Below are 14,221 nucleotides of genomic sequence, written 5' to 3'. Positions count from 1 at the left end.
TAACAATTAATACTCCTATTTGACAGGTCATCCGTTATATGAATGTGCTGTCAGCTGTCATTGTGACTTCTGACAGCTGTCACTCAGCTGCCAACGAGCTGTCAATCAGCTGTCATCTGTGTGCAGCTCAGTATGTAAGGTAACTTCTGCTGTGCAGAGGATCGTGGGTCAGAATAGCCAGAAAAGCTGGCTTGCATACTGCAAAATGCAACCAGATGTAATAGGACATCCTGGTATTTTTGGCATACTTCATTAGACATGTTATGTACTGGGACATATTAAATCTTTTTCTGGCGCACTAAATAGTACGGTAGTAGAGGTATTGGAACACACAGCCATTTACAAGTATAAACCCCCGATTAAAACACTTAGTATGTAAAAAACAACAACAAAAGTATTAGAATTAATATATACTTAAAGTAGACTACCAAAAATAAAAGCACTCAAACTTTATTAATAGATTATAACTAGTGAAACATTATTGTATAGCTCACTTTACTGTTGCAGGATGGGGCTAATTTAATTTACTTTAGCCTGTATACTGCTGGGTAGCATAACCTATATCAAGAAACAGTGATTATGTTGTAGTCATAATCTTAATTTGCACAGTATAAGTAATGTAATATTTATAAGTAATATAAAATATAAATGTTGTAAACTAATGTAAATACTCAAAGTACAAGTACAGCAAAATATATATCAGTGCAGTACAAAGCAAATGTACATAGAATCCATGGATGGCTGCAGCAAACACTGGCTAGTTTGCAACCTTTAATCTGTGGACGCCTGCTCATTTTCGCTTTATTGTCGCTTTCGGGCTTCCGTAGGTCTGTCATGAGGTAACACTCTGTAACACAACGTTAGCGCTCCTTACCCACACATCCTTTTAAGGTAAGTTGTCTGCTATTTTTAAGTTAGTTAATTGTAACTTACAATAGTTGTAATATACTTAAAGACCTAACGTATACGCAAAGGTGGACAGCTCAGCCTTTAATGAGTCACTATTAACTGTTAGTCAGTGCTGCACGTGCCGTTCAAGGAGCAGAGACACAGTGACATCAGCTAAGATAACGTTAGCTTTTAGAGTAAAACTGGTTTCTACGTTGTTTCCAGCTAATGACAGTGATGTTGTAAGAGCCTGACTAAGCTGCTAACAACACTCTAGTGTCGTTAATTACTATGAATGCGTCCGAATGAAACGTATTATTTTGGATAAGTCCAAAACAAAACGTAACATATGTTTCTCTGTTTCTGATGTAACTTAGCAGGTCATGAGGTAGAAAAGAAAACAGGAGTGACAATGACGACTGGTGCCGACTGCCGCTCCGTTTTCCATTTGACCCCAAATGATGAGGCTCTGACTGGACTGAGAGAAGTGAACTCCGTCCTGAAGCAGGCTGTAAACACTGACCCAGCCCCAGAGGGTATGTATGAACTGTAGCTGTGCTTTCTGCATTGGTGGAAGAAGTATTCACATCCTTTACTTAAGTAAGAGTACAGATAATACTCCACTACAAGTAAAAGCCCTGCATTCAAACTGTATTTAAGTAAAAGTATCTTAGTATTTCCAGCAAAATGTACTCAAACTTACTCATTGTGCAGTAAAATGTTCCCTGTCAATGTTTTATTATTATGTACAGTGGTGAAAGAGTTTTACTTGAATAAAAATAGCAGTACCACAGTGTAAAAATACTAAAAATAAAAGCCATGTATCAACAATCTTACTTAAGTGAAAATGCAAATTAAATAGCATTAAGAAATTCATAAAGAAGCAAAAGTGAATGCACTCATGCAGAATGGCCTGTTATTGGATTACAATTATTGATGCATTCATGTGTACATCACTTTAACGTTGCAGCTGGTAAAGATGGGGATACGCTTAATTACTCTATATACTGCAGGGTTGCTTTACCTATAATGATATATTATAATCTATTAGTTTGTTTATATTTTTTAGCAATATCAAAGTAACTAGTAATGAAAGTTCTAACATAATATAGGCATTTCATACACAAGGACAACTCAAAGTGCTTTACAGAGCAATAAAATATACAACATAATAAAGGATACAGAAAAGAATAAAAAGAGAAAAAAGTTATAAAAGGTCAAATTAATTACGAAATGATGTTCAATTTAAAAAAAAATCACCATTTAAAATAGCAGACAAGAGGTGCAAAGATAAAAAGATTATTTAAAATGTAGTACAAAGTACAATATTTGCTTTGAAATGTATCGGCGTAGACGTATAGACCTGCAGAAAATGAAAATACAAGGAAAGGAAAGCACAAATGTCTCCAAATTGTACTTAAGTACAGTGCTGGTGGAGGTGGAGTAAATCTACTTAGTTACATTCATACATGGATTGGTTATGATGTTTATGAATTACCTCTGCATTAATGTATTGCATTTTACTTCTGTAGATGATCAAGGTTGTGCTTATTTTAACTCCTTTTATTAGCTGTTGTGTAATTTAATCTACAGCAATGCATTATATTCTATATGATCATTATATGTTTGTAGTGTTGATGTCCTGTCAGAACCAAGTATCTCTAAAAAAGTCAGCTTTTCATGGTGTCAAAAAAACAGCCTTGTTTTCAATTTAGTAACGATACAGCTAATCCGAGTTTTTTTTTTTTTAAAGGAGTTTATTTTGCTTTAACAAGTAGGAGAATTTTCTCAGCACATAAAGGAACATTTTATCAGAAAACTTCAAATTCAAAATCACCAGATCTGGAGATATAGGGCTTTAACTGGACAGAAAGTGTATGAAGTACTTCAAACAGGTACCTAAGTACAATACTTGAGTCAGTGTATGCAGTCACATTCCACCACTGTGTGTCTGTATTAAAGGGATAGATTTTCTGGATTAGGGTACGTATCCATAGTCAGTTTATTACATACAGTAGATGTCAGTCAGCACGCCCCGAGTTTGTAGGAACAGGCTGGAGTGCTGCCCCGGAAGCTAAGCAATGTACTGCTGTGGATGGGGGTCAGCAACAAAACATATTCAAGCCACCTAAAAAGTCCCACTAAAAAACATCAATATCAGTTTAAGTGTATGCTATACTGAGAGTATTTTCACTCCTTTACCTCTCAACAGCCCGTTATGATGGGGAAGCCATTGTCTCTGAACTAACCCTTTAAAGACAATACTCTTCATTTTCTGTCTATTTCAACCTGGCCTTGTATTTCCTTCCTCATAGAGTTGGAAGACAAATCCCCAGAGGATGAAAGACAGCGAGAGTCCAGCCTGGTTAGAGAGGTGTCAGACAAGATGGTCTGCTCAGCCTGCAAATGCCCCTTTATTAGTCGTGAAGACCAGGTGACAACACAACTTCAAACCTCAATATCTGTTGATGCTCGAGCATGGGTCTTCATTTGAGTAAAACATGTTTTGTCTTATCAGATGGAGCACTACAAGCTCGACTGGCATCGCTTCAACTTGAGGCTAAAGATTTCGGGAATGCCGTCGGTCACAGCTGACGAGTTTGAGAGGAAGACTGGAGCCGGTGAGGAAAGCAGAGTCTGACACCTAAATGACAGTGATGTACTGCAGGAGTGTTTGTTACAGTTGATTGATTTTTAGTTATCGCTTTACAGGAGACATGTCAAGTATCTCAGGCTCAGAGTCCGATTCAGAGGAAGACTCAGATAGTGAGAGTGGGGGAACATACAGCAACGTCACTGGCACTGATAATGAGAGCTCAGCTGAGACCAGTTTATTTAGTGACCGGCTCTCCAGCAAGGTGGTTTTCCAGAACTCAGCTGGACAATATCTGTCAGTGTATCGCTGCATTCTGCAGGGAAAGGTGAGACTCAGCAGTTCCATGGTGCAGTGTGTAATATGTATGTTAACAGACATTTGATTTTTTATTCTGATTACATGTTTTGTTCCTGTAATATTTCAGTCAGATGATGAGCAAGACGCAGCATCCTCGCTGAAGGCCATAAGTAATAAGACTGTGTGGGTCATTCTAATGACAGGTGGAGGCCACTTTGCTGGTGCTGTGTTCCAAGGGTGAGTGGACAGTTTTTTGGCTTGTTTGCTTTCAGTGCCTTAAATTACAGGACAGCCTGCTCAGTAGTGTGTGGGTATCTGCCCAACACAATGTGTTTATTTTACAGAAAAGAAGTCCTTCAGCACAAGACTTTCCACAGATACACGGTGCGGGCGAAGCGAGGCACCGCTCAAGGACTCAGAGACTCTCAGAACCGCAGTCACACGCCAAAGTCTGCAGGAGCTGCTCTGAGGCGGCACAATGAGGCGGCACTGGTCAAGGCAAGTCCATTTAACAGCACTGTCATTTACATTGATAGATTTTTACAAACAAACGATGCTGCTCTTTAAGCCTGGTGTTTAGTTGCTTGGCTATTGACAATCAATGTAACCCTGATTATACTTCCTGCTGAGCTCCATAAATTTTTCTGTAGTACAAGTTTCTGTCAGGGTGTCCATCCTCCTCTACGAGAGGCAATTTTATTTACCTCTGTGAGAACGCCTCGATGCATCCGTGGTGCCAGGGTGCTGCCTATTCACAAAACCAGTTTGCTCTCTGTGTCAGGGCTGCTACAGGGTTAATGTGGGCCCTTATCAAACACACTCAAAAGATTGGACTACGTTACAGGTGCTGGCTGTTTTTACTGTGCTTGGAAAATCCAGTTTTTCGCCCGTAACTTATTTATGAGTGTCAGGATCCTACAGTTTTCCCATTCTTCCTTCTGATGCCTCATGTCTTACAGCAGCTGAGCCTGTAACAAGACTAAAGTGGATACAGGCTCAGTTTTTCAGTTTGTGAGCTTATAAAACCTAAGTTGTGGGTTCTTTGCCTTGTTGGTAGTGCATCCCAAAACACAGCAGCTTTCAGGCATTTTTCTGTTGTTTGCTAGCCAACGTAAGTGATAAGGAAGCACCTTCAGGCAATACAAAGTCAAGGGAGGGCGATGAATTGTTTTCCTCACCAGTGTGGGTGGGACTTAATTGTGCTCTGTCTCTATACTGTCAGAAACATATACTGCTCATTTTATTTTTGTTCAGTGCTTAATTAAACTGATTTTAATAATTTAATACAGTATTATAGTATGATGCACCTCAATGATAAGGTGAGATAACATGTTTTATCACTTATATATCCTTTTACAGGACATTCAGGATCTTCTGGTCAGCTGGGCGGAACACTTGAAGGAGGCCTCTACGATATTTGTCCGAGCCCCCAGCTATAACAAAAGCATCTTTTTTGGTGGTCGCCTGGCTCCACTTGACAAAAAAGATCCCAGGGTCCGCACTCTCCCATTTCCCACACGCAGGGCAACCTTTCGAGAGGCACAGAGGGTACACGAGGTGCTTTCCGCCGTCCATGTTTATGGTGAGCTGAATTATATCCTTGGAATAATGACATGTTATCTGCTCATTGTCATACAGCCAGGGTATAATCAATACTGTGTGCGAAATATCTTGTTGCAGGGAAAGAAACAGACGTGTCTGCAGTTTTCAGTCCAGCTAAGAAGACCTGGAAAAAAACTGTCAAACCAACAGCAGAAATAAATACCAGTCAAGAGACCGGTAAGCTTAAGAGGTTAAAATGGACACTGTTGATAAAATATAATGGCAAAATTAAGCTTTAAATTAAGCTAACACAAGGTTTATTTACTGTGAATTTTAATGTTGCAGTACACTTTCTTTATTTTTGGCATCAGCAGGAGAAAAGCCCGATAGCTCTGATGAAGAAGATGGCGGAGAGATCCAGCTGGAGATGGTGGAGCTGACAATAGGAACTCTGGACCTCAGGGAGTCTGAAATCTATCCCCCCAGGCACAGGAGAAGGAGGAGGAAAAAGAAAGAGGAAACTAAACTGCAAAATGAGGGTAGGTCTGGTCTAGTGTGTCGTCACACAGATTCCTATAGCTGTACTATAGAAACTGAAGGAATGCTTATTTAGCACTTAAAAGTTCTGCAAGGTTAATGAAATTTCACATCCCTGTGTGACAGAGTTGAGTAACACAGAGGCAGACAATCAAGAAGAGGAAGTGCCGGAGGCTACACCAGCAGAAGACGCCCCTCAAGAGACGCAATCAAAGAACAAGAGGAAGAGGAAAGCACAGAGTAAGAAACAACTGGAAGGTGAGTGTTTCTTTCTCACTATTATGTTGCGCCTGTTTCTCATTGTTGCAACTTGTCACTTGTGCAATATACAAGGTTTAAGATACTAATTTAGCTTTTGTGTCTGTAGAAATTGATGATGAATCATCAGAGTATGCCCTGAGGGATGAGATGTTTACAGCCTGTAAGGTTGGGGATGTGGACGCTCTATGCAGACTCCTTCAGCTTCCTGGAGAAACGTCAGAGAGTCAAGAGCAGCCGGAGAGCAACCCTTCTGATATCCCAAGTCCTCTAACTATCCTTAACAAGCCCATAGACTCGACAGGGTTCACTTTGCTGCATGTTGCCTCAGCAGCTGCACAGAAGGCCGTGGTCAGGCTGCTCCTGGACGCAGGCGCAGACCCAGCCTGCAGGTATAAAAATGAATATACTCCAGAGTAGTAAAGGTAAAATTTCTGCATGATAATTTGCAGCAATTGTAGTTGAATCAAGACTTAAACATTAATTCTGCAATAATCCTTCACAGGAATAACAAAGGGCAGACGCCGTATATCGTCGCCCCTGACAAAGACACGAGGAACGTCTTTCGTAAATACATGGGTGAGAATCCTGACAAATACGACTACATCAAGGCGCAGGTAATAATGCACAGTCTTAACTTTTGACATGTATCCCATTAAATAGAAGCATAGCACTTATTTTTTTTACACTCATGCACCTCAAGGTCCCCGGGCCGCTAACGGCAGAGATTGAATCGAAAAAGACAGAGAAGAAAAAGGCACAGAAGGCGCTGAGGAAACAGCGAGAGAAAGAGCAGAAGGAGGAAAAGAGGAAACAAGAGTCGGAGGCAGAAGAGAAGAAGAGGTTTGCATCTCTGACTGATCGTGAAAAGGTGAATTAATGTGTATTTTACTCTGAAATTTAGATTTTTTTTTTTTTTAACATCTTGAAAGAGTGAAGTGTTACCTTTTTGATTACAGAGAGCTCTGGCAGCAGAGAGGAGGTTAGCGGAGCAGGTAGCTGCAACAGGAGTCGGTCTCTCCAATGTCAAGTAAGTCCCACAAGAGCCATCCTCTCATTGAGCTTAGTCACAATAATACTGTAGAGTTAACACTCAAGAGCTCATACATTTACAGTCAAAAGCAATACTGTCATTTTTTTTGACGTATAAATATCTCAAAATTTAACATGCTTTTTGTTTGTCTTTGTCTCCAGGAGGTGCTGGATGTGTGGAGAGTCTCTGCTCGGGAAGATCCCATTTCAGTACCTCGAGTTTTCCTTCTGCACCCCTCGCTGTGTCCAAGCACATCGAAAAGCCAATGCTCTTCCAGGCAAGACCTAAAACCTACCTGTGCGGAAAATCTTACCTGGAAGGAAGCTACCTCATTCAGACTAACAGTGAACTTGAGCAGCCTTGATAAAATTCTGATATGGCTGTGTCTTGCCAAGGTGCTAGTTTCATTTTCAACTCTAAACATACACTTAGATATAATTAAATTGTAGTAGATCAACACAGACAACTGGGTGCATATACTGTAATAAAACATAATGTAATATTTATTCACGGTATCTGCAAATATGGAAAAGGTAAAAAAAAAAAAAAAAATCAAATGCAATAAAAAACTGTAATACTGTTTGTATATCAATGTCATTTTTCCACAGGCATCAAAAGACAAAATTATCACTGGATCACTGTTTGACTGAAGCTGCTGTTGGAAAGCAATTGACACTGAATTGCAATGATAGAGGAATTAGTAACAAGTGCGACACTGATATCTGAAGTGATAGAGAATAATGATGCCACAGAAATAATGCAGAAAAAAGCATTGAGCATCTTCTGACGTCAGGTGAGTTTTTCAGAGGACTACTCGTAATCAGTGTTGTGTAAATGTGGCACAAAACTCATTGCGTTCTGTTAAGACTTTCCAGCGGTGACATTAAGCTGAGGCCGGTCCATAAAAAGAACCCGTAGGTGTGCTGGGGCCCCTTCCAGCTCCAGCACTGTGATGTTGTTAGGCTGGGTGGTGCTGAGCAGGGGTCCAGGGACATAAAGAGTCTGTTGAGGGCCTCTGGCCGGCCAGTATCGTCCCAGATTCACACCATTAATCCAAACCTGACCCTGATACAAAAGAAGACAATGATGACGATACAATTACTTGTACACACATAGGAATGAAGTGTCAACCCCAAATGAACAACATTACCTTTGTCCATTCATTGAGCTTGAGAAAGGTGTCCCAGGCAAGGCCGTTGGGCTGTAAGGTCCCCCTGTAGAAGACTGGTCCAAGTGAAGGCTCTTTCCAAGGAGCAGGGGGAGACTTTTGACTGTTTGAATGAGGCCATCCACCTGCGATGGCTCCATCAATGTCCAGAGGGTAGATCTTCCAGTTAGTCAGTACATCTTTACCCAGGATGAGGTCACTCAGAAGGCCCTGCAGTAGACACACTGGTTACCATCTATTACTTGTACTTTGTTGTAAGTAGGTTTTCATCACACTTACTATCAAACAAGTGGGAATGTTTACATTTTTCATAAATATTTTAGAGTTGTTCACATCTCTGATAAGAACTGTCCAACGTACTGTGGCTGTATCAATCTTAAGGTTCATATTTCCCGACACAACTTGTGCAAGGTCGCCATTGCTGCATCCTGGGCTTCGTGCAGCCCAAGACAATTGTGACTGGTTTAAAGAAATACAAACAACCCAGAGCATTTGTTTTGCCTTAGTGCAGAATTTTGATATGTTCAGCCAGACCTTTCTCAAGCACGGGCAAAGTATGAAACAAGTCTGGTTATGCAAGACTATATAGAACTTAGATCATGCCCCTATTTAGTTTGATAATGATGCTTTATATTTTTTATTTGTCACCTTTCTCAAATGTGCAAGACATAAAGGGGTATAAATATGTCAATACTTGTGTGTTTGATGGGTTTTAGTGAGGTCAAAACAAAAATAAGACAAAATGATTTAGTAGTTAGTTGATTTAAACAGACACAACATGAGCCTTAAAACGTGAATGTGTGTGCAGAAACTAGAGTGTCATTTACTCTCTACAGGATTGGACTTTGCTGTCTTGCCTTGTAGTCATTTATTTTGCTGCCAAAGTTCACCCTGCCCATGTTCTCAACAAGGATGTCCACCGTGTCCCCCTGCTGTCCAGTGAGGTTCATCACAAGCACAGTGTCTCTCTCCAGCAGACCCTGGAAAACCTGTTCACACAGACACTCAGTATGAACATTAAAAAAACAGAAAATAACTTCAGTAAGAATTACAAATTTTTACAACCAACATTTTAGGAGCAATCATGCCTGGTCTTAACCTGTGATGTTTTCCCTATATCTGACCTGCAAAGTCTGACAACAAAAGTTCATTGTGAAGGCTCACCCCATTGACGGACACATATGCACGGTCATGAACCCCATTCAGTGGAGAGATAAGTGGCGTAGGCTCGGAGAGGTCCCGGGGCAGCGTGGTCCGATAAAGCACGTATCCATAGTACTGAACACAATGGACATGACAGGTTGCAGACACAACAGTCTAGAAGTTCTCCATGTTTCAAGAGGTTTACTGTCCTCTGTACTGGTTTACTGTTGTTGCCTTCAGACAGACACCATACCTGTTTCATCTCTTCAAACGTCAGAGGATACTGAGACTCCACTGGCCCAAGGGGCGATAGGGTTTTCAACAGATCACTGATGTTGCCAACCTGAAAAGGCAACCGTTATTTGGATCAATCACAGCAACCCCTGGCTCTGTAATAATTTGCCCTATTAAAGCAGAAATGATATTACCTTTTTCAGGGTCACAAAGCCATAGGCAAACTTGGGAGTTGCTGGTGGCATGGGACCAGAGGGAATATCTCTAAACTGTCGAGAAGCAGTGACACATTAATCATATCTGAGACATATGAACAAGTGTAATCAGGACATCAGCCTTAGTGGGGGGCAGTTCAATCAGTGGTACCTGCTTAATAACATCTCTGATGGCCAACAGCTTCTCTGTGGGGTCTCCTGCCTCAGACAGCGGGGCGTCATAATCATAACTAGTCACGACTGAGCGGAACCTCGTGTCATGATCGGCACCTTGGGGGGGTTACAAAGACGTAAATGCACCACAAGCTGAGCCTTTTATCTCCATCTGTATCATGTAAACGCCTGAGATGATCCAAAACTGAGATTATGAAAAGCAAAGGCGTTACCGTTCCAGTAGCCAAAGTTAGTGCCGCCTTCGAACATGTACCTGAGATGAGAGAGGGGTAAGGTGTGTTACTTAGTGGGAAAAGCTGTGTTTATTACATAGGCAGGTGCTTTTCACCTCATGGGGTGGAGCAGTTTTATTGAAGTGGTGACTGATGCGTCCGAAAGAAAAGGCTGGAAATATCAAGGGAGACATACATGTTGACGTTGGCCCCCATGGTCAGCATTTCCGCCAACACTCTGCTGACCTTCTGGGCATTAACCACAGCATGTGGATCTCCCCAGTGGTCCAACCAGCCGGTGTAGAATTCTGAGTTCACCTGTGACATCATGTAAAACATTTTCCCATCATATGTTTAGTTTGATGAGTCAGTAATTACTGCATGTTATGGTAAGTGAAATGTAATATGTTACTGACCAGTGGCCCGCGAGGCTCAAACCGTCTTTGCCGCTTGAATGCTTCAGTTAAGTTGTTGTCTGCAGGAGGGAATAAATAGTAGAAATTACCGCTTTCCCTTGTTAAAAATGTAAGTTATTAATAATAAATACAGGATGCTGTGTTGTTAATTGTTGTTAATTATTTCCACAAAGTACCAACCTGTGCCAAAGTCTATTGTTGCATATAACCCCTCCAGACTACCACATGTCATTTCCTTGTCTGTGTTCCCGTCAGTGGTGAACAGGACCGTGTCTTCACCCAGGAGGAAGCGGAACAGAGTCCGCAGGTGACGCATGTAGTTGTAGTCACAAGCAAAGTAACTTCCGTATTCATTCTCCACCTGTAGCCAAAGACGTTCATTAAAACCAATATTAAATTGCTGACTAATAAAAAAAGCATACCCACGTGATGCTGTACCTGGACAGTGATGATGTTGCCGCCATTGATGTACAGCCAGGGCTTCATTTTGGGCAGAAGAACAGCCAGCCAGTTGCTGACTGCCTGGACATAATCTGGAGCAGACAGAAAATGAGCGGCATATTACGATTTAAAACAAAGTACAAAGACACATACAGTAGGTGCATGTTATACCTGCGTCAGCTGAGCGGAGTACGATGTTTGGTTTCTGAAGCAGCCATGCTGGCAATCCACCCTTGGAAGGAAATATCATCAGCAAACAGATATACTGAAAACACGTTTATCAAATGCACAGCATCACTGAAAGAATGCAGACAGGAAACCGTTGGGAGATCATGTTACTGATTTCTTAGTAAGGTGACTAATACTTAATCCAGGTTATCTATCGTACGATCAGTCTCTTTCTCACTAAGTGGTATGCACGAAAAGAGAACTGGCATGCACGATGACATCCATCCTTTTGAATTGTATTTTAATGTGTATTAAGTGCATGTTAAAGGTTCTATAAATGACATTAAGAACATTAATATAGCAGCAAATATCTATTTGTTATGTAACAATATGGTGGAGTAATGGCGTCCTAAGCAGAGAGTGAAGTCACGCTACTTCAGTATGTGTTGTTATCTGATTTTTCTATGGCTTGTTGTGGTAGATGGTCTGGTAGCGACTGCATGTTAGTGTGCGCGAGTCCCTGTGTGTGTATCCCACTGGCTAGCTAACCACCACCACTCTACACTGTCCTCATACGGCAGTTAACGCTGATAACGTCATCCTGACCCAAGGTGGTGGGACAGCGTCGTCACAAATCACCATTAGCTCTGTCAGCACTGTTACCGTTGTTAGAACTGTTCCTGCTGTTAGCACCCTTAGCTTCTAGCCGCCAGCTCAGCCAACTCCATGTTGAGAGCCACGTGCAGACAATCCCTGCTCACACTCTGAATAATAGATATGCTATGAATGTCGTATATTGCTCCTTTAAATATAAATCCTGCTACTTACATTCATTATTAGTGTGCAGACTGTAAGGAGAGTAATGCTTACATCTGAAGTTTTTAAATATTGTGATGAATATTTAGGTGATCAGAAAAGTAAAGCGCAATGTTCAATAACAACATTATTACCTCCACCAAGGAAGCTTATGCTTTCTTTCACTTGTTTTGTTGGTTAGTTTGTTTTTCTGTTGGTAGGGTGTAGCATGGGCAGATCTGAATCACAGGTTGGATACACAAATTATTTTTCACATTTGTTAACATTGCAAAATAGGGCATTTGGCCTCGGCTGAGATCTGTAGTTGCTTACTTTGACTCAAAATCTCCCATTATAAAGATGTGACAGGTAAATCTTTTACTCTCTACTTACTATTTTTCTGTGTTTATGATATCCCATGATTTGTTTTTGAGAATACCACATTGTTTTTTTCATCTATGACACTTTGTTGATAAGATATAACTTTTTGTTCATCAGTTCCTTTTACTTCCTCTTGGGCTATGATGTTGTGAACTCAATGACGGTTCACTTTCTCACCATTTCCCACTCGGCACAGATGTACGGTCCGGGACGCAGGATGACCAGAAGCCCCGTCTGATTGGCCAGATCCAAAAAATGCTCCAGATCTCTGTCCCCTGTGAAGTTGTGGACGCCCTGCACTGTTTCATGGAAGTTCCAGGGCACATACCTGTGTGGAGGCAGAGTAAATGAACAGTAAAGAAAGATCACACTTTCTGACCTATTTAAGAATGTCATGTGTTGAACTTACACTTGGACAGCATTGAGTCCAGTCATGTACATCTTCATGAGCCGGTCCTTCCAGTAGTACTGTGGGACCCTTGAGTAGTGAATGCTCCCTGAGATGAACTGAAAAGGCTTCCCATCTTTGAGGAAACGGTTGTTTTTGTAGTCTATAGAGAATGATCGTTCTCCAGAGACCTGCAAGAGATAGCACGGTGTCGACATCCAGTGCATTTAAGTACAGTTTTGAAGTACTTGTGTTTACTTGAGTATTTCCATTTCTTGATACTTCTACTGAAGTACATTTTGAAGCCAAATACTGTACACTACATTAAAGCTTTAGTTAATAGTCACAGCTGCAGGATGTAACCCAGTAATATATGTATTATTAAGAAATGGGCCATTCGGTATGATGATTAGTTTTACTTTTGGTACTTTAAGAATATCTTGATGCTAATACTCACATACTTTCACTTTGAATGCAAAACATAAATACCCCAGTAGGTTATCTATCACCTTTCTGGGTTGGAAATTATATCAGCATTACATTTAACACTTAAAATCTGTTAACCTTCAACTGAAAGATAACTCCTCTATTATGAAACCAAGATAAAACAAGGAAGTGATTCTATTTTTACTGGTAGAAAACCTTCCAGGAACTACAGACCTGTGAGTGATCAGGTGACTTTTTCTATAATTAAACTAACTTACTGTAGTATAGTTTCTCTCTTACCAAGTTTCCACAGACAGATAAACAGACGAGGTTCACAGCAACGCAGAGTAAGACACCAGCAGCCATGTCCGCTGCCGACCCCCGAGGACTGAACCTAAAACTAATTCATCACTGATTTGTATCATGCTATTACTATTTCATGTCTGTTATTACAGCTCTGCTGCTGCCTGCAGTCTGTGAACAGAAGGAAGCTACCATGGTCGTCCTGCCCGCCTCTAAAGCACTGTCATGTGATTATCAGTGGACCTCTGCAGGATCCTAAACTCCGCCGAGTTCAACCTCGGCCTGACTGTGTGAGTTCCTTTACTGAAGCTCTGCATGGAAAATATAAGTTTTATTGACATTCATCTGTTTATAATAATATAAATAAAGAATACAGAATTGTTTACCAGAGAAATGTTCGGTCCACTTTGAAATGATGAAAATAATTAGACATAAAACTTTAAAATATATAAGTTTGACCACCAGGTGTCACTGTTGGAGCTAAATTGTTGATCTTGATGGGGAAAATAGACTTAAAGGTCCAGTGTGTAGGATTCAGGGGAGTGCAATATTAATGTTTAAACATCTGAAACTAAGAATGGTTGTATTTTCATTATCTTAAAATTA

At 40.8% G+C, this 14,221-nt stretch overlaps 2 protein-coding genes across 4 annotated transcripts; one reads left to right on the top strand and one right to left on the bottom strand.

The window, feature by feature from the left end:
* Window positions 1-737: 737 nt before the first annotated feature.
* ankzf1 (ankyrin repeat and zinc finger peptidyl tRNA hydrolase 1) lies at window positions 738-7,476 on the top strand. Of its 3 annotated transcripts, none has more exons than XM_050049089.1 (16): window positions 738-891; window positions 1,269-1,424; window positions 3,204-3,322; window positions 3,407-3,509; window positions 3,601-3,809; window positions 3,909-4,018; window positions 4,126-4,279; window positions 5,141-5,363; window positions 5,462-5,560; window positions 5,695-5,862; window positions 5,987-6,118; window positions 6,228-6,510; window positions 6,624-6,735; window positions 6,822-6,989; window positions 7,078-7,148; window positions 7,313-7,476. In XM_050049089.1, exons 2-16 carry the CDS (start codon window positions 1,301-1,303, stop codon window positions 7,437-7,439), a joined length of 2,202 nt encoding a protein of 733 aa, XP_049905046.1. In that variant the 5' UTR covers window positions 738-891; window positions 1,269-1,300; the 3' UTR covers window positions 7,440-7,476. The 3 variants fall into 3 exon arrangements, with proteins under 3 accessions (XP_049905046.1, XP_049905045.1, XP_049905047.1); XM_050049088.1 differs by having other exon boundaries at window positions 1,266-1,424; XM_050049090.1 differs by having other exon boundaries at window positions 791-891; window positions 1,266-1,424; window positions 5,698-5,862.
* A 152-nt stretch (window positions 7,477-7,628) lies between these two features.
* On the bottom strand, window positions 7,629-13,815 carry glb1l (galactosidase, beta 1-like). Its single transcript, XM_050049091.1, has 16 exons — window positions 13,613-13,815; window positions 12,908-13,077; window positions 12,676-12,826; window positions 11,326-11,386; window positions 11,152-11,246; window positions 10,894-11,074; window positions 10,714-10,772; window positions 10,494-10,615; window positions 10,298-10,338; window positions 10,063-10,181; window positions 9,891-9,965; window positions 9,716-9,805; window positions 9,484-9,597; window positions 9,177-9,308; window positions 8,302-8,529; window positions 7,629-8,216 (listed from the first exon to the last, which is right to left on the bottom strand). Exons 1-16 carry the CDS (start codon window positions 13,676-13,678, stop codon window positions 8,013-8,015), a joined length of 1,908 nt encoding a protein of 635 aa, XP_049905048.1. The 5' UTR covers window positions 13,679-13,815; the 3' UTR covers window positions 7,629-8,012.
* Window positions 13,816-14,221: the final 406 nt, after the last annotated feature.

The sequence above is a fragment of the Epinephelus moara genome, chromosome 7 (genome assembly GCF_006386435.1).
Source record: "Epinephelus moara isolate mb chromosome 7, YSFRI_EMoa_1.0, whole genome shotgun sequence".
Taxonomy (NCBI): Eukaryota; Metazoa; Chordata; class Actinopteri; order Perciformes; family Serranidae; genus Epinephelus; species Epinephelus moara.
The sequence above is the reverse complement of the archived record's forward strand: the minus strand, read 5'-3'. Positions and strand labels throughout refer to the sequence as shown.

Bases quoted from the DNA above. Each gene is read 5' to 3' on its own strand.
- ankzf1 (XM_050049089.1), top strand. From the start codon at position 1,301: ATGACGACTGGTGCCGACTGCCGCTCCGTTTTCCATTTGACCCCAAAT. The intron at 3,810-3,908 runs GTGAGACTCAGC...GTAATATTTCAG, and splicing joins GCTGCATTCTGCAGGGAAAG to TCAGATGATGAGCAAGACGC. The intron at 5,364-5,461 runs GTGAGCTGAATT...ATCTTGTTGCAG, and splicing joins TTCCGCCGTCCATGTTTATG to GGAAAGAAACAGACGTGTCT.
- glb1l (XM_050049091.1), bottom strand. From the start codon at position 13,678: ATGGCTGCTGGTGTCTTACTCTGCGTTGCTGTGAACCTCGTCTGTTTA. The intron at 11,075-11,151 runs GTACAGCATCAC...CTTTGGCTACAG, and splicing joins GCAACATCATCACTGTCCAG to GTGGAGAATGAATACGGAAG. The intron at 9,309-9,483 runs GTGAGCCTTCAC...CTGTGTGAACAG, and splicing joins CATATGTGTCCGTCAATGGG to GTTTTCCAGGGTCTGCTGGA.